Raw genomic sequence first — 26,579 nt, forward strand, 5'->3', positions numbered from 1 at the left:
TGTTATAGTGTGCACGGATCCACACTTTGAAAATCTACTGGAAGCAGTAGACCTTCCGGGGACTTTTGGCAGACTCTTTTCAACATACTATGCTTTGGGAAACACTTATTGTAGTCTCACATACTATTTAGTATGGATATACACATCAGGACGCAGGAAAACTCAGGGGTTACTGGTTCGAATCAGACTAATGAATCTTTTACTGAATGAACTGAATGAAATTATAGGTGCCTAATGTTTGTGAAATAACTGGTTGTTCATATTTATGTTGTAGTTGAAGATAAACATTTGCAATTTTTGTTTAATAAATTACATTTCAATAATAATAAAAAAGCCTAAAACATTTTGAAGCACCAATTTGTTTGTGCACATGCACTGGCGGTGTTAACTATATATAATAATAATAATAATAATAATTTTGTTAATTGAAATAAAGCTGAAATCAAACAGAAATATAAATATGAGATGAAAAACTTAAACTTAAAAAAATGCTGAAGCTGAAGTACTAAAATTACTAAAACTAAAAATAACTTGAGTTCCAATAAAAGGAAGAAGGATGTGGGAAGCGGATCACAGTCACCTGAAATGTGGAAAGTGTGTAATTTTTGGTTTGTTGTAATGAAACTGGCATGTGAATGTTACAGGCCTGGCTGCTCAAACACAATGCATTCCAGTGACAGCAATACACTGTTACATGAGAGAGACCACGCGCAACGGCCAAACCATTCCCTCCATCAAACATCAGCCCCAGGAACCATCTGTACCCGCACACAAGAGTGATCCATGACTCACTGATATCGGGATAAATGTGACCTAACCTGCCGGAATCTCCTCACAAAAGTCAACAAGTGCATTACTAATGTTGTAAGAACATCCCAGACACAGGAAATTTTGTATATGTTATCAAAATAAATAATATTAACAAATTGGGAAACATTCACTTTTTCAGCTATTTCATTTTGCATTGACAGTGGTGCAGAAAATACACATTTCAACTTAAAAGGCGACATGAAACGGAAGTTGCGATAGTCTTTTCATCCCTATTGTGACGTACATCTGAGTGAAACTGCTTTTCGAACAAGAACAAATGTAGGGCGGAGCTTGATTTTGTTCATGGGGAATTGATTGGATGTGGTTTGCAATTGGTCAATCTCATGTGAGTGATAGGTTGCCCCGCCCTTGTGCCAGTAAACACTTCATCAGATAAGAGATGTGATGTCGCTGCAAGAGGGAGTGGAAGTTATTCTGATTAAAGAAAAATAATAATAATAATAATAATAATTTTATGGTGAATTTAAATTAAGCATGTCTGAGAACTCCATGAAGTTCAAACAATAATATTTTCTACTGTGATACAGGGCCGTAACCACCATAAGCATTGAGGGGGGATAGGTCAACCCCAATAACTGGATGAATGAAATAAAAATGGCCAAAATGTCCCCCTCAATATTTGAAATTTCTTAATGCTGCTCTCCATTATGCACCGCTCTGTTTGTTGTTAAGATGGCAGACAGTTAAAAAAGTTTCTAGTCTGGTCTGCCTCAATGGTCTAACAGCACTTGTCAATGTCAAAATGATGGCCAATCAGATTGAAGAAGGCGGGGCTTAATGTTATTTTTAAATGAAATATTATTTGCATCCGCAACGTTCAAGACTTGGTTACAGCCTTGCTGTGATAAACCCAATTACTGTAAAAGGTTGACATAATTTCCCAAATAATTTTAGATGCCTTTAAAGGGTTAGTTCACCCAAAAATGAAAATTATGTCATTAATGACTCACCCTCATGTCGTTCCAAACCCGTAAGACCTTCGTTCATCTTCAGAACACAGTTTATGATATTTTAGATTTAGTCCGAGAGCTTTCTGTCCCTCCATTGAAAATGTATGTACGGTAGACTGTCCATGTCCAGAAAGGTAATAAAAACATCATCAAAGTAGTCCATGTGACATCAGAGGGTCAGTTAGAAGTTTTTGAAGCATCTAAAATACATTTATGTCCAAAAATAACAAAAACTACGACTTTATTCAGCATTGTCTTCTCTTCCGGGTCTGTGTATATCCACACTTCTTCTTCTACGGCGGTTGGCATCCAGCTTATTGGTGCATTACCGCCCCCTTCTGCTCCGGACTGTGACGCGATTAGGACATCCACGACATGCACACCTACGCACCATTTTAAAAAATATAGCAATACCAAAATACAAACAATGTAGAATAGCTTGAATACAGCGTGCGTCTCCCTCAGACTGTAAACGAAGCTCTGGCGCACCGGATAACACGTCAGCAGCGTCACTGTCCGGAGCAGAAGGGGGCGGTAATGCACCAATAAGCTGGATGCCAACCACCGTACAAGAAGAAGAAGCAGCGTCACTGTGGATTGAAAGCAGATATACACAGATCCGGAAGAGAATACAATGCTGAATAAAGTCGTAGTTTTTGTTATTTTTGGACATAAATGTATTTTCGATGCTTCAAAATCTTCTAACTAACCCACTGATGTCACATGGACTACTTTGATGATGTTTTTATTACCTTTCTGGACATGGACAGTCTACCGTACATACATTTTCAATGGAGGGACAGAAAGCTCTCGGACTAAATCTAAAATATCTTAAACTGTGTTCTGAAGATGAACGGAGGTCTTACGGGTTTGGAACGACATGAGCGTGAGTCATTAATGACATCATTTTCATTTTTGTGTGAACTAACCCTTTAAGTAGCAAACTTTGCTGGCAGGCATCCGCTTGGGTGGCGAAGGGATGTTTCATGTTATGGAGCTCACGGTTGGGTTGCGGTCCAAAACATCAACTCCTACGCTGGCGTTTCGACCAATCAGCTCTGTAAAACACAGTGCTTAATGTGTGCTGCTGGTGTACCAAAACTGATACATGTATGTTTCTGCTTGTGCATGTTGGCATGTGTGTGTTTGTATGACCTGTGCCCTGCCCTTATCTCACCCCACCCACAGCATGTATGAGTGTGTGCATGCATCCATCTGTGTGCGCGTCTAAGTCTGTTATCTCTCTCCCTCGCCCTGTCTGCACACTGTCACACTAATGGAGCCGGAATGAGGCAGCGATAGTGAAAAAGAGACGCGCAAGAGAAAGAAACATTACTCGCACCTCATTCTGTTTTTTAACAGTCTTGTAGGTATGCCAGGAATGGACCAGTGCATTAGAGAGAGAGGGCATGCGTACCCTCTATAAGCAGCTTATGGCTACACTCAATCAGGCTAAACACGCTTTCTGAGCGCTCTTATGTCACAAGGGGTTTCGGTGCTAGTTATGTTAAGGAAAATATCTGAAAAATATCGTCTCCACACCTCTCAGAACCAAAGAGATAGAAGCCAGTAACCATCCATCCTTGCCAATAATGAAAACACAGAGAATGTTTATCAGGGCTGTTTGTTTACTTTGAGAATGTCAATCCATTCCTCTCAAATGTATTCGCCTGCTTGAAACAAGTGAGGTGGTACAATTTATTACTAGTATTGTTCAGTTGATATTGTAGAAGACACATCACTGAAGTATTGAAAGTTTTAGCGATTAATCTTCCACAATATTTACACGAGTTTAAGTAAAATCAGACAGTTTCTACTAGACATCAGTGAGATTAAATAGAGAATTTTGCTGAGGTCTCCTGCTTCTCAGATGTTCTTCTCAGAAGACCCCAGTAATCTCACTTGTTCTCCTCTGGTGTTACAGAAGAGATCTCAACAGTGTCTCAAACTGATTTGCCAAAACACCAAAGTCTCAATCAAAAGTCAGAGATCTCAATATAAACATTTCTCATTGAATTCTTCCAAGACTAAAAGATCTCAGCTGTTATCCTTTTACTGTACACTCTAAAAAATGCTGTGTTAAAAACAACCCAAGTTGGGTTGAAAATGGACAAACCCAGCGATTATGTTGTTTTAACCCAGTGGTTGGGTTAAATGTTTGCCCAACCTGCTGGGTAGTTTTATTTAACTCAAATATTGTTTAAAAATTACAGTATTGCATGCATAAAGTGAACCCAAAGTATGTTGGAAATTAACATTTATTAATATGTTTAATAAAAGAACATTTATTAATAAGTTTAATGAATAATAATTTAACAATACACATTTATTAAATTGTTCACCTTTTGTATTGTTGCCTCTAATAATTGTGTCTGATTTTTAATTTCCAACCTGTTTTGGGTTCATTTTAAGCCAGCCATATAGTAATTTTTACACAATAGTTGGGCAAACATTTAACCCAACCACTGGGTTAAAACAACCCAATCACTGCCCAACTTGGGTTGTTTTTAACCCAGCATTTTTAGAGCGTATGACAACCAGTGTTGGGGAAATTTACTGTTAAAAGTAATGCATTACAAAATTGCATTACTTCCTAAAAAAGTAACTAATTGCATTACTTTTTATGTTACATTACTTTTGTATTACTTTTTTATCACCTGGGCTGGGCTTGCTTTTGTTTTTTTAGTTCTATTTTTGGCAAATGTAAAGGTAACCACCACATTCTGCATTGTACAACGTCAACAGATGACAACAACAAGCATAATAATGGAACAGGATAATTTAAAACAAGAGCCAGAGCAAATACTTCACATTGTATCAACATTTTTATATAGAAACAGTAAAGAAACAAACTATCTGTGAATAAGATAACACTTCCATGGATATTTAAGCAAGCAAAGAGTCTCAACTGGAAAAAAAAAAAACGCTGAACCGCTCACAGCTAACCACTTTCAGAAGAGCGCATAGCGTTATCAGCTGGCTAAAAATGCTTTGGTGGACACATGGTCTTACTCCCGATTTCTTGCAACATGGGGACAAGACAGCTGTCAGTTAGTAAATGGGATAAAAAAGAAACTGCGTTACTTATTTGAAAAAGTAACTCAGATTTTTTTGTTGTAAATTTAAAAGTAATGCATTATTTTACTAGTTACTTGAAAAAAGTAATCTAATTACATAATTTGTGTTACTTGTAATGCGTTACCTATTCTGTGCCTATTTCTGTTTCTTCTTAGGAATTGTCAGAGAAACATCCAAGACAAACTTGATATTTTCATGAAACTATTACATTGTTTGAGCTTTGATAGAGCGACCTCTGAGCAATAAAATTTTCCTCTTGGACAGCTGAGGGTCAAATCAGACAAACAGCTCAATCTGCCTCTTCTTTTGTGCTTTGTGTTGCTGTACTCCACAATGGATGTTCATTTAAGATACCTCCCCCCCCACCATACACACAAACAAACAGAGAACAAACACACAGAGCATTCATTGGGAATCGTGGATGTGAAGCACAATTAAAAACAGCAATCAGCCATCAATTCAATCCCACAAATACACACAGTCAAATAATAGAAAAATGTCAAAATCTGAATGATATGAATCAGAATCTCATTTACGTTAAATTTATTGCCTGATTCACAACAGTGTTATCAAAACCACAAACCATAAACAGACTCCTGAACAAAAACTGTGAATTTGTAATATATTAATGAAAAAAACACCACAATTCTTCTAATTCACATCGCATACTAATACTGTCGTATCCCGTACTTTTCTACCATGTCTCAGTGGAAAAGTCTGTCAGAAGAACATCTCCAGTGTTTCGGTCGGGTCCAGAGGCACATCATGCCTCACTCCCCAAATGAAGAATGTAAACATGTGAAATTCTCGTTAAAGAGCAGTTCTTGACGGCCATGAACTCCAGAGCCCAAAGAAGTCAACAGTGTTTACAGTAAAACACTGTCATATATACAAACCGTTACACCTGCTCCGACAACACGCACTCACGCCTAATGATTGGCCACAAATTATGGTTGGAAAATCCCTCCAAAATAAACAGTTCAGCTTAAAACTCACCATAAAAAACTACGGCTTTTATCTGTCAAGAATGACAGAGAAACTAATATGACCACTCTGAGGGGACAATGAAGTTAAAAGCTTTCTGAAGAAAAAAAGATGCAGAAGGAAATACATCAACTCTTTGCAGTGATGTCACTAAAAGAGTGAATCACACAAAAACATATCCAACAAATTTCACCCAAAAATGAAAAGGAAAAAGAAATAAATTATATGTGAAATTGTAAATGAGATCTTTGTTTTAGGGCCATCACAGATTTTACATTTTTTTCATAACAACTTAGCACATTTTCTCCCCAAATTGTCATTATTTTGAAATTTTCATTATTCATGTTCATGTTACTGTAATTTAAATATATATATATATATATATATATATATATATATATATATACAAGAAAAATACTATAATAAAAAGGTCTTTTTTAATTCAGACAATGATGTATATTAATTTTTTACATTATATTAATAATAAAAAATGTTTTTAATTCATACAAATACTACATGATGTATATATATTATTATTATTATTATTAAAATAATATTTATTTTTATATTATATTAATTATAATTATTTTTAATTTTTTTTTTTACATTATATTAATTATAATGAGATTTTACAAGACAAATACTATAATAAAAAGGTCTTTTTTAATTCAGACAATGATGAATTTTAATTTGTTACATTATATTAATAATAAAAAATGTTTTAATTCATACAAATACTACATGATGTATATATATTATTATTATTATTATTAAAATAATGTTTATTTTTATATTATATTAATTATAATTATTTTTAAATTCTTTTTACATTATATTAATTATAATGAGATTTTACAAGAAAAATACTATAATAAAAAGGTCTTTTTTAATTCAGACAATGATGTATATTAATTTTTTACATTATATTAATAATAAAAAATGTTTTTAATTCATACAAATACTACATGATGTATATATATTATTATTATTATTATTAAAATAATATTTATTTTTATATTATATTAATTATAATTATTTTTTAATTATTTTTTACATTATATTAATTATAATGAGATTTTACAAGAAAAATACTGTAATAAAAAGGTCTTTTTTAATTCAGACAATGATGTATATATATCAATTTTTTACATTATATTAATAATAAAAAATGTTTTTAATTCATACAAATACTACATGATGTATATATATTATTATTATTATTATTAAAATAATATATTTATTTTACATTATATTAATTATAATTATTTTTTAATTATTTTTTTTACATTATATTAATTATAATGAGATTTTTTGGCATTACTGTTTTGAAAATTGTGGGTAAAATATATTAAACTCTCATGAAAACAATGCAAAAAATTTTCATAATAAACTGGGCAATGGACAAATCAGAGGAAAGTTTGTAGTTGTTCATAAATGTATGTTTTTTTTTTTATTTTTTACTTTTTGATATGGACCTATGGGTCTCTGAAATAAAGAATGAATTGAATTGAATCACATCTGATTCATCCTTTTGCCTTCATCTTATTTTCTTGCTCAACAGCCCCAACTATCTATTCATTAATCCATCTCTCTCTTTAGTCCTCTTATTCTCGTTGTCTGTCTTAACCATTACAAACACACCATTTATCACATTCCTCTGTCCTTCCCAGTGTTTCTCCTCAAACCCCTCCTCTCTCCTCTGGATTCCATCCTTCGCTCCCCGCATCCGTACATCATCTCTCTTTTCGATCCTCTCCACCTTTCTGCCCTTCCACATTCCTCCCTGGGATGGCTCATCAGTGGCTTTTTATGTCCCTTGACAAATTTTATCATCACGGGCCAATCATGTTTGAAACATGACAAAAAACTTGTCAGTGAAATAAGCTTAATGGCAACACTTTAGTTTAGGCTCCACTTCTCACTGTATTAACTAGTTGCTTATTAGCATGCATACACAGCAAAATCCCCAGAGTTAAATCAACTCTGCTCAGAAAACATATGAAGAGTTTGGTTCCAAAACGCGATAAACGCCATTTTCAAAAAAATTGAGTGTCCGCCAAAATCAGTATTGTATCTGGTCGGTATTGAAAAGTCATTTATTATTATATAAATATTTATTTTATTATAGCCACTCAACCAATCACAGCGCTCCATTCCACCCACTGTAAACATTGAAGGCTTTTTTAAAAAGCCGTTTTTAATACTAATTTACTCGGCAAATGTGTTTATTATAACCGTGAGGTGGCGCCAGATACTCTTTAAACGTTAATGACAAATAATTTATAACATTAACAAGATGACCCGTTGAATTCATTTTGGGAGCGACAGCTGAATGTATTTTTAGTAAAATGCCTGAATATAAGATAAATACTGGCAAAGTTTAGATTCTGTCATATATGTGAATCAACTTACTTTGTTGTGTATTTTCAATTTGAAAAATAACTTTTATATTGATGGATTAACTGCATTTTGAAAAGAAAAGTGTCATGGATTTATTGCATTTTGGGGAAAAAATAATACATTTTTATAATAAACTTTTTAAAATCAAAATGTAGATTTGAATTTTTAATGTTTTTATAACCAAAAGATGCTATGTGAAAGTTTGAAACAGAAAATAGTGGTTTTCATCTTGCCACTTTCTTGGTAAAGAAAACACATTTTTACTCAAATGAATCAAAATGGAGTTATTGTGTTTTGGAACCAAACTCTTCATATGATCCCTCTCTACATAGATTTAAAATAACACTGAAGCAGAGTTAAAGTTAATGAGATAATATGCTGTTTGTGGAGTTGTTTAATCAGATCCTGAGAAATGTAATGTCTTTTATCTTCAGTTGATTTCATCTAAGACTGTGGCTGAAATTCATTTGTAGTTATTGTGTATCTCTTCAGTGATTCTGCTTGTTAACAGCAGGTGTTCATCACTAATGCTCAATCATAACTTAATTAATCACTTAATTATCTCATTACCTTTAACTCTGCTTCAGTGTTACTTTAACACTATATAGAGAGGGACCATATGTAATCTGAGCAGAGTTTATTTAACTCTGGGGATTTTGCTGTGTATTAATAGCATATTGGCTGTCATATTTATACCTTATTCTGCATGACCATATTCTATATCCCTTAATCCTACCAATACCTAAACTTAACAACTACCTTACTAACTATTAATACGCAGAAAATAGGAGTTTATTGAGGCAAAAGTCGTAGTTAATAGTAAGTGCAGAACATTAAACAATAACCATCATCACTAACCAGAGTGTTTTTTTTTTTTTTCCTGAATCAGGTTCATTATAAGCAAATTAACAAAAAAACCTTCATGGTTTGCTAGACATATGGTTCTTGGACCATGTTTTGTTTTATTATTGCTTGTTATCACACTTAAAATGACTTGTATTGGTGTAACCTAATGTAGTCAGGTTGATTCGGACATATTAAATCAGAATTTAAGTTTATAGGTTACCTGGGGGGAAAAAAACGATAATGATGTAAATAAGAGTACCATGGTATTACCATCTGATCCAAACAGAGATCTGAACTACTTTTAAACGGTCACATCAACAGGTCAATGAACTGTCTTACCTTCGAAGAATCGTTGTAAGGCCTCCGTTTCATCAATCACTGCATCCATTCTAGCGGCTCCCGCTTATAAACTCCATGAACATGAACGGACGGATCCTCCGGCGCGCGGGAGCGGCGGGAGTCGCGTGCGCTTCAAACTCTCATCATCCCTGTTCAACAACTTGACGCACAATTATCTTTATAATAACAACAACAGCCACCGAGCTCCTCGAACGAATTCAATACCAATATCTCCTCTGGATAATTAATGAAGGCAATTTAAAAACAGTTTAGTTGTTTCAGTTCCTTCCGTAAGTAACAAATTCCTTTTTTCTGAGGAGATTTTACCTTTGAATGTCAGGTGGAGGCATATTCCAGTTTTCCACCCCGATGATTTCGTTTATTTGTTACTGCGACGTGTCATTACGGATTTATTTAATAAGAAATTGTCGTCTGAAGTTAGGAAAATATTTTTATTCGATAAAAATTATCCTGTGAGCAGGTTTTGCGCGCACCGACCAGCGCTCGAGCCAGTTTCAGTCAGACGCGCTCAACGTCTTTCTCTGCGCGCTCTCGCTCTACTAGCGCTGTGCACGCGCTCCACGAGTGAGCGCGAGAGGAAAAGACAAATGTCACTAAAAATCTAGTTTTAACACGTATTTACATCGCAGTTTGGCTGTTTTAATATATTACGTATGACAGGGACTTATCAGGCCAACTACAAAGAGGTTTTCTATTAAAATAAACCTCTGCAATTGATTGAAGTACTCCAAAAGTCAACTCAAAAACGCAAACGAGACATATAAACAAACTAAACAGACATAAACAAACATAATAGCATCGCATAGGCATAACTGACAGTTTTTGCAATGTTTACAATATGTAAATGAGTGATTTTAGGTATTTATATGGTCTTTTAGGCTACTTTTATTTATAATTTACACTGTACTATTCAAAAGTAGGCTACTTTCAAGAATACGTTTTTTTTATTATTATTTTTTAAGTGTATATACCTGTTCCATATATCAAACTGGTATGATATTACCATCCAATACTACAGCTATTACATATTTAATTATTTTTTATGAAGTGTAAACAAAAATGGCAATATTATGTTTTTGAACAGTAGTGATAATATTATGGCACATGAATATTGTAATCATATATATTTTTTTAACTTGTTTCATATTTATCTTCTTATATATGCCTATGGTTTAATCTTAAAAATATTGTGGCATCACATCAGATGTGTTGTGTTGTTTGAGGGATTGTGAATGAATGAGGTGTAACGCCATCATTTATCACTGCATGAGCTGAGTGATCTGTTTCTCTCGTCTCTTTATCCGCGACCTCTTTACAAACAATCACCCTGTGTCCATCCCACCCCCCTCCCAATCAAATGCAGTTTTGTTGTTTTTACTCACAGCTGGAGCATCTTTCTCTCTCTCTCTTTCTCTCGCCCTCCTTTTTCCTCTGTTTGACCTGAACAACACGCCCGTTCTTCCCACGACACACTGCGTGGATTGTTTGGGAGGACGCAGGCGAGAAAAAGAGAGCTTGAGGCTGCAGAGACAAAGAAACATCTGGCTGTGTTAATGCACTTCGTCTAAATGTGAGCGTAGCTGTATATGTGTGGCTACACACATGTGACCCTGTCCTGTTAGTCCACCACAATGAAAGTGTGTGTGTGTGTGTGTGTGTTTACACAGGAGTGTGTGCATGTGGAGTTACAGCATGTCTTACTCCGGCTGTATACTGCTATTGTTGATTAGGAGTCATTGAGACCATGTCATTCAGTAATCTATAACCAAATGATGACTGTCAGACAGTGTGGTTTGAGATTTAGGCCCTGAGCTGATGTGCTCCAGCTGCTAAAATAAGTTAGTAGCAAAATAAAACCCCTTCGGCTACCATCCCTAACCTGCTAAAAACAAATTTGGATCATATTTCACACGCACAAAAAATGGGGTGGTGCTAAAATGTCCCCCTCTCTCTCTTTCAGCAGGTGTGTTTTTTCACTACAGACTGATGTGTCTTATCATCATACATTCCAGTGAATTACAAAGTGCGTGTGTGTTGTAGTTGTGTGTTTGTGCTCACATGAATGTGCATGAGAATTTGTACTTATGTGTTGTTACTGTTTGTAGATATTTTAAGATAAAATATTGAAATAAAACAATTATTTAGGGTACATTTACACAACAACAATGTATGAAACCCTTACATGACAATCAAGAAAAAAGTAAATCACGTGCACAATTTACTATTTCATTTCCTCGATTTGCTAAATCATTCGCACAATTTACTAATTTGTTCCCTCGATTTGCTAAATCACGCGCAATTTACTATTTCATTTCCTTGATTTGCTAAATCATTCGCACAATTTACTAATTTGTTCCCTCGATTTGCTAAATCATGCACACGATTTACTAATTCGTTCCCTCGATTTGCTAAATCACGCGCGATTTACTATTTCATTTCCTCAATTTGCTAAATCATTCGCACGATTTACTAATTTGTTCCCTTGATTTGCTAAATCACGCGCGATTTACTATTTCATTTCCTTGATTTGCTAAATCATTCGCACGATTTACTAATTTGTTCCCTCGATTTGCTAAATCATGCACACGATTTACTAATTCGTTCCCTTGATTTGCTAAATCACGCGCGATTTACTATTTCATTTCCTTGATTTGCTAAATCATTCGCACGATTTACTAATTTGTTCCCTCGATTTGCTAAATCATGCACACGATTTATAATTCGTTCCCTTGATTTGCTAAATCACGCGCGATTTACTATTTCATTTCCTTGATTTGCTAAATCATTCGCACGATTTACTAATTTGTTCCCTCGATTTGCTAAATCATGCACACGATTTACTAATTCGTTCCCTTGATTTGCTAAATCACGCGCGATTTACTATTTCATTTCCTTGATTTGCTAAATCATTCGCACGATTTACTAATTTGTTCCCTCGATTTGCTAAATCATGCACACGATTTATAATTCGTTCCCTTGATTTGCTAAATCACGTGCGATTTACTATTTCATTTCCTTGATTTGCTAAATCATTCGCACGATTTACTAATTTGTTCCCTCGATTTGCTAAATCATGCACACGATTTACTAATTCGTTCCCTCGATTTGCTAAATCATGCACACGATTTACTAATTTGTTCCCTCGATTTGCTAAATCACGCGCGATTTACTATTTCATTTCCTCGATTTGCTAAATCATTCGCACGATTTACTAATTTGTTCCCTCGATTTGCTAAATCACGCGCGATTTACTATTTCATTTCCTTGATTTGCTAAATCATTCGCACGATTTACTAATTTGTTCCCTCGATTTGCTAAGTCATGCACACGATTTACTAATTCATTCCCTCGATTTGCTAAATCATGCACATGATTTACTAATTCGTTCCCTCGATTTGCTAAATCACGCGCGATTTACTATTTCATTTCCTCGATTTGCTAAATCATTCGCACGATTTACTAATTTGTTCCCTTGATTTGCTAAATCGCGCACACGATTTATAATTCGTTCCCTCGATTTGCTAAATCACGCGCGATTTACTATTTCATTTCCTCGATTTGCTAAATCATTCGCACGATTTACTAATTTGTTCCCTCGATTTGCTAAATCATGCACACGATTTACTAATTCGTTCCCTCGATTTGCTAAATCATGCACACGATTTACTAATTTGTTCCCTCGATTTGCTAAATCATGCACACGATTTACTAATTCGTTCCCTCGATTTGCTAAATCACGCGCGATTTACTATTTCATTTCCTCGATTTGCTAAATCATTTGCACGATTTACTATTTCATTCCCTCGATTTGCTAAATCATGCACACGATTTACTAATTTGTTCCCTCTATTTGCTAAATCACGCGCGATTTACTATTTCATTTCCTCGATTTGCTAAATCATGCACACGATTTACTAATTCGTTCCCTCGATTTGCTAAATCATTCGCACAATTTACTAATTTGTTCCCTCGATTTCCTAAATCATGCACACGAGTTACTAATGAGTTCCCTCGATTTGCTAAATCATGTGCAATTTACTATTTTATTCCCTTGATTTGCTAAATCATTTGCACGATTTACTATTTCATTCCCTCGATTTGCTAAATCATGTACAAGATTTACTATTTTGTTCCCTCGATTTGCTAAATTATTCACACAATTTACTATTTCATTCTCTCGATTTGCTAAATCATGTACATGATTTACTATTTCATTCTCTCGATTTGCTAAATCATGTACATGATTTACTATTTCATTCCCTCGATTTGCTAAGTCATTCGCACGATTTACTATTTCATTCTCTCGATTTGCTAAATCATGTACATGATTTACTATTTCATTCCCTCGATTTGCTAAATCATGTACATGATTTACTATTTCATTCCCTCGATTTGCTAAGTCATTCGCACGATTTACTATTTCATTCCCTCGATTTGCTAAATCATGTACATGATTTACTATTTCATTCCCTCGATTTGCTAAATCATTCGCACGATTTACTATTTCATTCTCTCGATTTGCTAAATCATTCGCACAATTTACTATTTCGTTACATCGATTTGCTAAATCGCGTGCATGACTTAGTAAACAGAGGGAACGAATTATTACATTTCCCTGCATGTCATGTGTGGGGCTCAATAACGATGTACTAAAAATGTAAAAGTTTTTCCTTCACTATTTTCGTGTACAGATGACAACGATTCCCGTTCACAAGGAACCACAAAAATTATTAAAAATGCTGTATTCTGCTGCCAGGCCAGTAGATGGCGATGTCACTTTATGAAGAAACAGAATAAACACGTAATATGCATGTACATGACGTCACCGTTTTCACAAATTCGCATTTTTGTAGTTTACGATAACTTGCACTTTGAAACCCGTTTTCAAAAGTTTTCATTTTCTGGCCGCCAAAATGCAGTTGTCGTGTAAATGAACGCATAAAAAACACATACATTTTTTTCCGTTTTTAGTTGAAAACAGTCGTGTAAACGGCCCCTACAATAAAACCCTTAATAATAAATGTTTCCATATGCACAGGATGAAGAAAACATATTTTCAGATAACTTCAGTTGCAAATCTTTGAATTAATTAAAGAAAATATTTTTAACCCCTTAATTGTCAGTGTCCGGCTAGCAGGATGCTTGGCGTTCTTTTTCTAATGCCTTTTTTTCCCCATAACATATTTTGCTGATCATTATGAATTAGATATCATTCAAAACACTCAAAATTCATCCTGTGAAAACCGTTTTGAAATCGGACATTGCATTACCATGGAAATGGTACTTTAAAACCGTTTAATGGGCTCCTTCCCCTAGTGGGCGTTGTCATGTTTCATATTACAAAATTTATTTGAACAATTTTATAATCAAAACTTTTTCTAATCTTGACAAAACACATTGTCGGAAAGGTCTGAGACTCAAGGTTATATATTTGGCAACTGTTTTATGATAGAAGTAATATTGTGACCGAAATTTAAAACATTTCAAAATTCAATGGAATGTGGGTGGCTATTTTTGGTATTACGCTTAAATAAGATCTCATAGGAACTTCAATTTTTGTGATATCAGCTTCAAATTTGGAACACGACTTAGTTAGGCTTTTATTTCGTAGAAATTCTAGAGTAAAATGATTTTGTAAAATACACATTTTGTATAAAATAATAAATGTTTAATACAGTACATTTACTTTACAGTAAACTTGAACTTCTATAACTCTTTTACACTTTTCACATCAGCATTAATCTGCCGAGTGTCTTCTTTAAAATGAGACCAACCTCAGTGAATTTTAACATCTGTGCTCAAAAAGTTAAAGTTAAAGGGGTTTGAAAATCAAAACAATTAAAAATATTCTCCAACCTTGAGTGTCTTATGAAATAATTCAAAAATGACAAATAAACAAAATTATTGGGGAAAAATAGCCTATGTGTTGACCTCTCTGACATTAAATGATAAAATCTACACAGAATAATAATTTTTTTTTTTTTTTTAAAGAGTTTTTTATTATTTACATTTTTCATGAAACGTGTATTTTTTTGGCAGATAACATTAGTAAATCTAAAGTACAAAAGAGAAAGAGAAACTTTTACTGTTACTGGACAAATATAATCACTATAACAAATTTATACAGCAAAAGCCATTGTCGTCTGAGAACAAAATAAAGCAGTGCCATCAAATCTTTGTAAAAACGTTTCCACACTGGTTAAAACTTTCTTGTTCTTCTTTTTTAAGTAATGTTTTAAATGCATTGATATTCTGTATATATATATGTATTTTGTTTTATATTTGCCTGGGCATTAATTTTAAAAACCTCAACATAAAATCATGTTATCATATCCTGCGTTGACTTCACTCCTGTTCACTAGGAGGCGCCAAAGACTAAACACTGGGCGAACCAGAGGAGAGGGAGCGAATCAAGATGGCGATTGGACATGCAGGTAAACCGCGCCGTTGCCATAGATACTGATTTTATTAGCGAAAATAAACGCAATTTTCCTCATATCACAGTGAAATCTTTATGTTTTTAATGGTTTAAAACGTTTCTCCGTTTTTTATATGGTTTAATTGCGTTATATGTCTGTCGGGGTCCTGTGATTTATGGAAAATCGGAATGTTAAATATTTTTAATATATAACTTTATGAAAATGCCAGAAATGTTTACTATTTCATGCGTTACAAGCTATTGTGCAGCAGATTTGATGTAATATGTCCTCAGTGAGCGTATTTGGATTCTTGAGGTTGTTTTATTTAAGATATCAAATATAATTATGTTTTTCCCTTTAGGCAAACGCAACAATGTTGTATCCTTTGTGAATATCCACGGAATAACAGATCCTGAACAGTGATGAATGGAGGGATGGACGGAAAAGAGAGAGAGAAGATAAATAATACTGGTCAAAAGTTTGGAAACATTACTATTTTTAATGTATTGAAAAAAGTCTCTTTTGCTCGCCAGGGCTGCATTTATTTGATCAAAAATACAGAAAAATCAGTAATATTGTGAAATATTATTACAATTTAAAATAATGGTTTTCTACTTTAATATATATTTAAAATGTAATTTATTTCAGTGATGAAAAGCTGAATTTTCAGCATCATTATTCCAGTCTTAAGTGTCACATGATCCTTCAGAAATCATTCTAATATGATGATTTGATACTCAGTTATTATCAATGTTGAAAACAGTTGTGATGCTTAATATTATTTAGAAACTGTGATACTTTTTTCAGGAGTCTTTGATGAATAAAATGTTAAAAAGAAAAGCATTCATTTAAAATAGAAATGTTTTCTAGCAATTTAAGTCTTTACTATCACTTTTTATCAGTTTAACACATCCTTCCTGAATAAAAATAATACATTCTTTCAAAATAAATAAATAAATTACTGACCCCAAACTTTTGAACGGTAGTGTATATTGTTATTTTAAATAAATGCTGTTCTTTTTTTTTTACTTTTTATTCATCAAAGAATCCTGAAAAAAAGTGTCACAGGTTCCACAAAAAAATATTAAGCAGCACAAATGTTTCCAACATTGATAATAAATCAGCATATTAAAATGATTTCTGATAGATCATGTGACACTGAAGACTGGAGTATTGATGCTGAAAATTCAGCTTTGATCACAGGAATAAATTATATTTTAAAGTATATTAAAATAGAAAACCATTGCTTTAAATTGTAATAATATTTCAGAATATTACTGTTTTTTTCTGTATTTAGCAAACGAGACTTCTTTCAAGAACATTAAAAATACTAATGTGTCCAAACTTATGGTTCTGTATGTGTGTATATATATATATATATATATATATATATATATATATATATATATATATATAAAATTACTTTTCATTTCCATTAATATTTAATAATTCCATTTCCTAAATAATTAATTAATAATTAGATTTATAGTAGCCTAATGTTTAATTACCATATTTAAATACTCATAAGGTATTCATAAGAATACATGTTTTAAGCCTTAATCGACACCAGCTTTCATCTGTGCTGCTCCAAATCCTGCTGTATCTCTCAGCAGCTTTCAGTGTGTTTTACTTCCTGTCCACCCTCTCCATGATCATCTACAAGAGTGAGTACTTCTTATTAATGTACTTAATATACTTGTTTTGGGGGGGATTTTAGTTGTTTTTGCTTAGTTGAGCATCACTAGTACTATTGCTCATGCATGTATACGTTTATGATTTGAAAAGTTTTACATTTTATTGTGTAACTCGTCCTGCACTATATCTAGTGGTTTTTATGCTGTTTGACAGCTCATGTGTTGAGTTATCCTGTTGGCCGACTCACGCTAGACGTGTGTTTGCTGTTTCTTATGGCCGGTTTTGAGGTCCTGAGGGTGTACTGGGGTGAGTCTGGCAAAATCCTATTCTTGTTTTGTAAAAACATTTTCATTGTCCTCACGTCAGTCTCTCTTCTTCCTCAGGAGTCAGGGGTAACCTACAGGAGAGCGAGGGCTACACAGGTTCGAATCTGATCGCCACAGGGGCCACGGTGCTGCTGGCGCTCTATTTTGTCATTTGGCAGTCGTACGTTCTGCGAGCTGATGTCATCATTGGCGCCATCTTGCTCTGCTTGTACGGCCTGACTGGAATTGTGGGCCTCGGGACGCTGGCACGCTTCACCAGGTCAGAGTTCACATACTTGTAGTTTTGGACACTTGGGTTCTGTTTCAAAATCTAGTAAACTCCCTTGCTTAGTAAAGCTGCATCATAACTCGGATGGATTTGAAATCCGTGTCATCCAAACATGGGACACTCAACTCGCAATTGACACTTCACAAAGACCCGCCCCCCTTAGTTACTGTTGCTTTGTCCGACAAGCCATGGCGCTGTCACGCCACACAGAGTGAAAAATACATTGCGGAGCATAGAAGACACTGACAACATGTCGACAGAAAAGACAGAACAGGTTACTTATGATATTAAACAAAGTCCCAGCTTTCAAATTGTGTCATTTTTTAAGAAATTCGAACAATAAAAACTGTTTTGTGGCTCTTTAATGTGTCGTGACAGATCGCTGTAGCTCATCAGCTCAAGCGGCTCGTGAACCGATCATCTCTTCCTACTAGTTCATTTATAGCATCCAATAAACATGAATAAACATCAGAAGGAATGTTGTTTCAAATGCAGAAAGACGTCAGTACACATCATTTTTCAAGTTCAAGTCCACCGAGGTTAATCTTCTAACTCCTGACTGCTTTGTCAGACAAAATGGTGGATTCGGCGTTATGATTGGTTAGATCGCTTGTCAATCAAACTCCCGGCAAAGGGTCAATTGATTTCAGTTGAGTTTGTCTGTTAGCATGTTGGTAAACTTAAAGGGATAGTTCACCCAAAAATGAAAATTTGATGTTTATCTGCTTACCTCCAGCGCATCCAAGATGTAGGTGACTTTGTTTCTTCAGTAGAACACAAATTATGACTTTTAACTGCAACCTTTGCTGTTTGTCAGTCAAATAATGGGAGTGAATGGGAACACAATCAATAAGAGTCAAAAAATATGCAACTGCGTTCAGCACTCGCTTAGTGAGGTCTGATCGTGCTCTGACAACGGCAGTGATGTCTTGCGCGTATACTTCAATAAGTGCTAGACATCACTGCTGTTGTCAGAGCGTGATCAGACCTCACTAAGCAAGTGCTGAACGCAGTTGGACATAGTGGTGTATTAGAGGTAAAAAATTATATAAATACTGTTCGGTTTCTCTCACAAACTGATCGTTTCGTGTCTTAGGACATCAATGTGTCGTCACGAGCTGCAGGGTTTAATTTTGGATTTGTCTGTGCATGTTTTTTTGACTCTTATTGATTGTGTTCCCATTCACTCGCATTATAAGACTGACAGACGGCAACGGTTGCAGTTAAAAATCATCATTTGTGTTCTTGGATCTTGGATGCCCTGGGGGTAAGCAGATAAACATCAAATTTTCAGTTTTGGGTGAACTATCCCTTTAAATGACACATAATAAACATAAAAACATATAACACATATGGATAATTAATTATAATTATGCTAAATGATTTCCGTTTCAATACATTTCGGTATGTAAATTATATTACACTGTTTTACACAAGACATTTTTACCTTACTGTAGAGTATAATGTGATTATCTCAACAGAAAAGACTTTCAGTCTCATGTGTTTTATGTAATGAGCACTGTGCAATTGTGAGTTGTTGTGTATGTCTTTGTAGAGCATTTTGTTTAGTTCTAACTATGTAGGCATCTTGCTAGGTTTTAGAACAGATCCTGTAAGTTGTATATACACTGCCCTCCAAAAGTTTGGAAACACCCCTGGCAAAGTTTCGTTTTGGACGATATCAGCATAAATCCTTATAATTTTTTTGGTGCAAATACATTACAGTAACTTGACATTATCCAGCAATGATAATTTTGCAATATATACATGTCAAAGTCAGACACGCCCCTTTGCCAGCTGTGATGCCTGGTTACTGGTTTAAACTTGGCACAAGTTTGTAAAAGATTTTTGGGTCAGCACACCTTAATAGCTTCAACAATTGATTGCCAGTTAAGTTTAGAATACAATGAACCAATCAGAACCCCGTTTAGGTCAGATAGCTGCTAATGGTGGATATTTTGAGGAAACTATGATATTTTGAGTTTTCTATGTATAAACTGTTTATGTTTTCGTAGTTTGTGTTGTCCCTTATCAGTGCAAAATTATCACAAATTAAAAAGGATTCATGCCAATATCGTCCAAAACCCCACTTTTCTAGAGCGTTTCCAAACTTCTGGAGGGCAGTGTATATGTTTATGTCCACGGCTTGGCTATCTGACGGTAACCCAGACGGTAACGTCATTGTCAGAACAAAAGAATCGTAAAATGAGCGTGGGGACAAAGCAAAGTAAATCCGTCGACCCAAGCCGAGCTGCAGTTACAGTGAACAGCCTCCTGAATGAACCAGACTTTAATAATTCAAACTCAGAGACTGGCCCTCAGAGTTTCATTCACAGGAAAAACACAGGAAACAAAAGAGAAGGACAACATTAGTAACATTAGGCTCCTTAAAGTCAAACAGCGTAATCTCACGCTTACCTTAAAGTTTCCGAAAATCTGAGCTGCCCTCCACATCCAATAATAGCTCTACATCTGAGACACAGTTTGATACTGAGGTGAATCATAACCATCATGTCTTGTGCTTGCTTTTGCCTGGTTTCTCATGAGATGTATGCACACTATTATTCAGTGTGCTTTATATTGAGTAAGTGTCTGTGGTGTTGATTGTGTGTCTTGTTCTCTTTTCTAGTGCTTACTCCTGACTCACAACATCTCTGTGGCTCTACAGCTGATAGGCTGCCGGAGATTTTAATTGCTATGCAACGGACTACGGTTTCCTTATCTGTAAATCCAAGTTTGATTACAATTTGTAATCTGTCATATATATAAAAAAGTATTTTCATTAAAACTGTTTGTTTTACCCTGATCTAGAATTGAACAGATTTCTCTGGATCACTTACTTGCAGGGCCTAAATCTAACTTTTTGCCACACCTGCCAATGGCCGGTAACTTAAGAAAATGTAACCGGCCATAAATATTTTTTACTGGCCATTAAAGTGTTTTGGCAAAAATAGCCTGATTATGACACCAAAATTTTAGATACCAGTGAAAATTCAGCACAGCTAAAACTACTAGCCTAAATAATATACATTTAAAACATTATGAAAGACAAGTAACAGTAGTTTTCAGGTAGAGACATTGAATAAAGTAATCAAATGTAAAATAACACTAGATAGTTTTCACTTTATTAATTAAACAGATTAATCTTATTATTATAAGTTTCAAAGAGTGATTTTTTTTTTCTTTGTCCTTTTTTGTTTGATTAACATTAATAACAGAAACATTAGGCTGCTGTCACTTTAAGACCTAATGCAAAGATCTAATATACTGATACTGTACACTGTTTACATTCACTCACCATAACCGACTGTGTTTAGTAGGATACTCGCCGAGACATGCATTTTTTTTACATAATTTTGTGTGAATATATCCGTTCAAGCACAAGACAATGTGAAACAGAGCTCATTTCTGTATTTGCGCACTGTCTGTGCACAGAACGAGCACACTAAACTTCCCACACAGCGCGCAAGTAACGAATTGAGTTCCCGTTTTGCGTGTTGTTGCACTTGAATATTTAAATTGGCAAGGCTTAAACTTTCGTGATAATGACGCACTGGCCCGTCAACTGTCCCGATCATCGTTCACGTTCATGTTCTCACAACAATGCATTGTTAGAATTCATAAAAATGTTACCGGCCAACTGGCGATTGACACCGTTTCATATACTTGCCAACACCGATTTTTACTCTCATTTGGTGCTTGGTTAATTTTAAAATAGTTAATTTTAGGCCCTGCTTACCTGTATAAGATTGGAGCTTGCATGTCTTGTGTACGTCATTTAAAAACGGATTTGTCAAAAAATATTATTTATTTTCTTTTTGAAGTAGACAAAGTTAGCAAGTGCACTTTAATGTGTAAGATCCCTGTTTCTTTTTTATTAAAAAGTACATTTTATAAACTCATTTTGAATCATTTGTTTATCATTAAGAATAATTACTTTTGTCTTGCACTTTTTTTGTTTGTTTCAAAGACAAAAGAAAATAAAGAAGACCTTATCCAAACATAAACTTGTCTTATGCTTTGTTTCCTTTGGTGTGACAAACAGAAAGGAAATATGTTTTTATAGTACATAGATTACTGAGAAAAACTAAAACAGTTTTATTACAACAGTAAAATTTTATAAATAATACATTTCACATTATCTAGAGAAATTATGCTGCATTTTTAATTTAAGTTTAAAACTTGTTGTTGGCATATAATCAGGACAAATCAATAATGATCTGGAACAATTTACATCTTTGTCTTAAAGATTTTACATTATAAATAGATTTAAAGCGATACAACGTGTTATTTGATATCATGTTCCCTCCATTACTCGATGATCCTCATCATCACAATGAGGTACAAAGTCAAAAGGCTCTTCCTGTAAATCAATTCTGTTAAAGCACTCTTATTGTTTCTCACTTTAACTTGCCTGCATACGTTTCTTTGGGTTAAAGAGTCCCCAAAATGATGTAAACATATTAATTTCATATTTTTTTATTTCAGATTTGCTTGTACTGGCTGGATGGAGCTCTGACACCAGGGTGGATGAAATGGGGAGCTCTGATACGTGGAAATCTGGGGCAGCCATAACATGAACACCTGCCACTGGGACAGATGAGATCTGGCATTTGAACAGCCACTGAGGCAGCCGTGACACAAACTTCTAGGACCAGGCAGTTATGACAGGAAGCCTGGAAACCAGGGTGGCTGAGTTGAGGATATCTGGGATTGAGATGACCGTGAGACAACAGCAGGAGCCTTTGAATTGTCTGTGGCAGGAATTACTTGGGCTGCAAAAACTAGGAGTACTGAGACAGAGCTCTGAAGCAGCCATGACAAGGAACCTGGGCAGGAACCTCTTGAGTGACTGGAGCAGACATGAGGTGGCCATCACAGAAACCTTTCGAGTGGCCATAGGAGGAATCTCTGAGGTTGGACAGACTGGAATATCTGGGACCAAATGGCCTTTGGTGCTTGCTCTGCCTGGGGCCCTTGCAGGAATATCTGTGGAGGCAACAACACTGTTAAGGTGCCTGTGTCAGGACTTGCTGGGATTACTGGCATTGAGGAGGCATTGACAGAATGGTCTGGAAACCTCTTTAGTACCTGTGGGTGGCCATGATGGGGAAAACAACACCCAAAAGAAGGATGTACACATCCCTCCGGGAGCAGTACCGCCAGACGCAAATACTGCTCCCTCAAGCCAAAACGCAAGATGCAACTCAAGGCTTGCTCGCCCCGAAAAGATGCAAAGGCGAGAGGAGGGATGGAAGCGTCTCCCATTGCATCCCTCCGGGAGCAGTACTGCCAGACGCAAATACTGCTCCCTCAAGCCAAGGCGCAAGACGCAACTCAAGGCTTGCTCGCCCCGCAGGACGCAAAGGCGAGAGGAGGGATGCAAGCGTCTCCCATCGCAGCCCACAAGACGCCAAGCTGCCACGAGAGACACCAACTGGAGTGGCCTTATGCAGCGACCTGAAACGAAACAGAAATAAGACTTGGCAATGTCATCCCATGAGAAAACTAATTGCTTTTTAGCCAATCTTAGGTTCACTACCTTAAACCAGTTGTGGTACAGGATTAGCCCAAGTCCAAGTCGTCGACTTGGCTTGTCCTGCAGGAGAGCCCTGAGTAGATGACAGCATTCTGTGCAGGAAGACGGGAGGGACGTATGATTGTTGCCTTAAACTGCTCTATTTGATCATGTTAAGATCTGATTTTGAATCATTAACTCACCGGATGACAGGCCGGGTTTGGACCAGAGCTTCCTTTTCAGGAGCAGCAGGTCATAGTCACTAGGGTAATGTCCAGTTAACATTACGAACATTAAAACCCCTAGTGACCATGCCGTCGCCTGCCTGCCATAATATATCCCCCTTTCATGGTACTCAGGAGGGGAGTACACTGCTGTGCCTGGAGGAAAGAGATTTTGTCTGATTTTGTCTCATAACTCATGAAGCACCAAACTGCAGCTTTGAGTGACAACACTTACCAGAGTATGACCTGTATGGTGAACTCCTCAACATGTCCCCACATCCGAAGTCAATAAGCTTGACTTCGGACGTCTCGCTGTTAATTAGTAAGTTGCTCAGTTTTATGTCCCGGTGGAGGACTCCACGAAGGCAGCACATGTTTGCGGCTTGAGCCGCCTGCCGCATGATCTGACTTGCTTTCTCTTCGTCAAGTCTTCCACCGTGACGCCTCATGAACTGAACAAGATCCTCACAGGGAGAGGGACATTCGAGGACCATTACGAAGTGGTCAGGGTGGTCCTGCCAGTCCAGCAGCCTGATGATCTCTGGCGCACTTGGACCTTTATTCGCCAGGATGGTGAGGGCGATCTCTACTGGAAGGGGGTTTGGATGATCAGGCTAGAAGACAAACAGTTTATATCATCAATAGATGGAGGTGGATTTTTGTTATTAATATAAGATGTTTTCTAGTGCAATGTACTTACAATTAATAAACATTTCATGTCCTTGGTCTTCATGACGTATTTCAAGGCCACCTAATGAAAAAAATTAAAAGATACACTAAGAGGACGTAGAGTAAAGAGATGACGATAAGACAGGGCAAACATTTGCTGGCTTGATGATGTGTTATTTGTTTTTACTTACTTTAAGATCATCATCCAAACGTCTCCCTTCATACACCACACCAAAACCACCTTTCCCAAGCTGATCGCCAACACTGTAGCGGCTGAAGATGTAGTCTATTAAATGATAAAAAAACATTCACAGAAGTCAGAGGAGTTTCTTTTGACATGCAACATTTAATCCAAAACTACTCCAAATTTAATAGAGAATATACTGAATATTTAGAGTTTCAACATTTGTACATATAGACATGTAATGTTTTTAACGTGTCATGGAATAAAGATCTCATCATGGCATCGATGTGGATTTTTCGGTATAATATTTACTGATGTGTATTTGATTTTGTGTGCAATAGCATCGATAGTTTGCGTTTTTACAAGCTCCAAGTAGAGATGTAGTAATTTATATGTTCTCATGATGGTCGTGTCATTTACCATCACTACTTCTTCCTGCCCATGCTACCTTCCTCTTCTCTCCCTCATCCTGCTGCGGATTCACCTCTCCCTGACCTGAGCCACTCTCTGGAGGCTGTTTTTTGGCAGCTCTGAAGAAAGAGGTCAGCCTCCTCCACAACTTCTTCTTCCTCTTTCTTTTCTCTTGCACTCTCCCTGACTCCTTCCTCTCCTCCTCCTCACCTCCTTCCTCTCCTCCTCCTCCTCCTCTCTTCATCACTGTCTCCTCCTCCTCTTCACCTCCTTCCTCTCCTCCTCCACCTCCTCTCTCAATCACCCTCCTCTCCTGACCATTTCCCTCACCAGCACCAACAGGGGTCTCATCGCGAGGATGAGGATGTTGATCCGCCGTGTTGATGCTGGGTTTTGGGGGTGTACTTGGATGTTCATCGCACACCTCGCCAATCATCGGACTCACTTTACAAACTCGCTGTCCCATCGCTGTGAAAATCACTCTCGACCACTACAACAAACCCACAAAGAGTGTAAGAATGTCACACACTTATAAACCCCGCGCGTTCTATTCGAACGCGCTCTATGACATCAAACACACAGCGGCTTTGAGCGTCTCGATACTGCATTAATAACTCCCTTTCAGTCCCATTAATAAAGTATAATATTGAAAAATGTATGTTGTAAAAATAAAACATGGTTCACAGGTCAAAAATCTTTCAAAACAGTGAGATAAGGCAAATATTAGATATATTATAAATGCTTAATATATGCACATAAATATGTATTATCCAGGTGTTTTCGATGTTTTTAAATATATTAAAATTTGTATAATAGATATTTTTCCTAATAAAGCCTATCATAGTCAACAAATATATATATATATATATATATATATATATATATATATATATATATATATAGCGAGTTTTTATCTCACAATTCTGACTTTTCTGGCAATTGTGAGTTATAAAGTCAAAATTGCGTGATATAAACTCGCAATTGCGAGAAAAAAGTCAAATAAAAAAATTTAAAATTCTGACTTTATATCACGCTATTCTGACTTTATAACTCAGAATTTTGAGTTTAAATCTCGCAATTCTGAGATAAAAAGTCAAAATTGTGAGATAAGGCAAATATTGGATATATTATATTATAAATGCTTAATGTATTCACATAAATATGTGTTATCCAGGTGTTTTCGATGTTTTTAAATATATTAAAATTTGTATAATAGATATTTTTCCTAAAAAAAAAGCCTATCATAGTCAACAAATATACATACATACATATATATATAGCTATATATATATATATATATATATATATATATATATATATATATATATATATATATATATATATATTGCGAGTTTTTATCTCACAATTCTGACTTTTTGGCAATTGCCAGTTATAAAGTCAGAATGCGAGTTAGTAAAAATAATAAAGTAGTTTTACTTTTAATAAAGTAAAAAAAAGTCAGCGTGATGTAAAGTC

The 26,579-nt window shown here is 35.5% G+C and overlaps 3 protein-coding genes across 6 annotated transcripts in view; 1 reads left to right on the forward strand and 2 right to left on the reverse strand.

Annotated features, from left to right (window-relative positions):
- myrf (myelin regulatory factor) overlaps positions 1-9,987 on the reverse strand; it is a 36,264-nt gene extending 26,277 nt beyond the window's left edge. For 2 of the 3 annotated variants that reach the window (XM_048158083.1, XM_048158084.1), the window contains exon 1: positions 9,429-9,986. In XM_048158083.1, the coding sequence (XP_048014040.1) occupies positions 9,429-9,477 (49 nt within the window). In that variant the 5' untranslated portion in view covers positions 9,478-9,986. Of the gene's footprint in view, positions 1-9,428 lie in introns of all 3 variants that reach the window. The other variant, XM_048158082.1, reaches the window with a different exon arrangement.
- Positions 9,590-24,978, forward strand: LOC125246942 (transmembrane protein 80-like). 2 transcript variants are annotated; one of them, XR_007179997.1, is made up of 9 exons: positions 9,590-9,718; positions 15,812-15,883; positions 16,230-16,246; positions 17,439-17,532; positions 17,717-17,809; positions 17,887-18,088; positions 20,727-20,821; positions 22,586-24,490; positions 24,706-24,978. XR_007179997.1 is itself a non-coding variant. In XM_048158086.1 (7 exons), the coding sequence occupies exons 2-7, from the start codon at positions 15,865-15,867 to the stop codon at positions 20,737-20,739; spliced, it is 438 nt and encodes a 145-aa protein (XP_048014043.1). In that variant the 5' UTR covers positions 9,590-9,718; positions 15,812-15,864; the 3' UTR covers positions 20,740-21,999. The 2 variants fall into 2 exon arrangements, 1 of the variants encoding a protein (XP_048014043.1); XM_048158086.1 differs by lacking the exons at positions 22,586-24,490; positions 24,706-24,978 and having other exon boundaries at positions 20,727-21,999.
- On the reverse strand, positions 22,746-25,660 carry LOC125247043 (cyclin-dependent kinase G1-like). The gene is made up of 7 exons (XM_048158205.1): positions 25,113-25,660; positions 24,700-24,794; positions 24,540-24,590; positions 24,075-24,453; positions 23,819-23,995; positions 23,189-23,728; positions 22,746-23,086 (listed from the first exon to the last, which is right to left on the reverse strand). Exons 1-7 carry the CDS (start codon positions 25,567-25,569, stop codon positions 22,746-22,748), a joined length of 2,040 nt encoding a protein of 679 aa, XP_048014162.1. The 5' UTR covers positions 25,570-25,660.
- Positions 25,661-26,579: the final 919 nt, after the last annotated feature.

The sequence above is a fragment of the Megalobrama amblycephala genome, linkage group LG15 (genome assembly GCF_018812025.1).
Source record: "Megalobrama amblycephala isolate DHTTF-2021 linkage group LG15, ASM1881202v1, whole genome shotgun sequence".
In the NCBI taxonomy this organism is placed as follows: domain Eukaryota; kingdom Metazoa; phylum Chordata; class Actinopteri; order Cypriniformes; family Xenocyprididae; genus Megalobrama; species Megalobrama amblycephala.

Coding starts and splice junctions, on each gene's coding strand:
- LOC125247043 (XM_048158205.1), bottom strand. CDS start 25,569: ATGGGACAGCGAGTTTGTAAAGTGAGTCCGATGATTGGCGAGGTGTGC. Junction 24,454..24,539: donor ACATGAAATGTTTATTAATT/GTAAGTACATTG, acceptor TTTGTCTTCTAG/CCTGATCATCCAAACCCCCT. Junction 23,729..23,818: donor CAAACCCGGCCTGTCATCCG/GTGAGTTAATGA, acceptor CTTCCTGCACAG/AATGCTGTCATCTACTCAGG.
- LOC125246942 (XM_048158086.1), top strand. Junction 17,533..17,716: donor CTCCATGATCATCTACAAGA/GTGAGTACTTCT, acceptor GCTGTTTGACAG/CTCATGTGTTGAGTTATCCT. Junction 17,810..17,886: donor GGTCCTGAGGGTGTACTGGG/GTGAGTCTGGCA, acceptor CTTCTTCCTCAG/GAGTCAGGGGTAACCTACAG.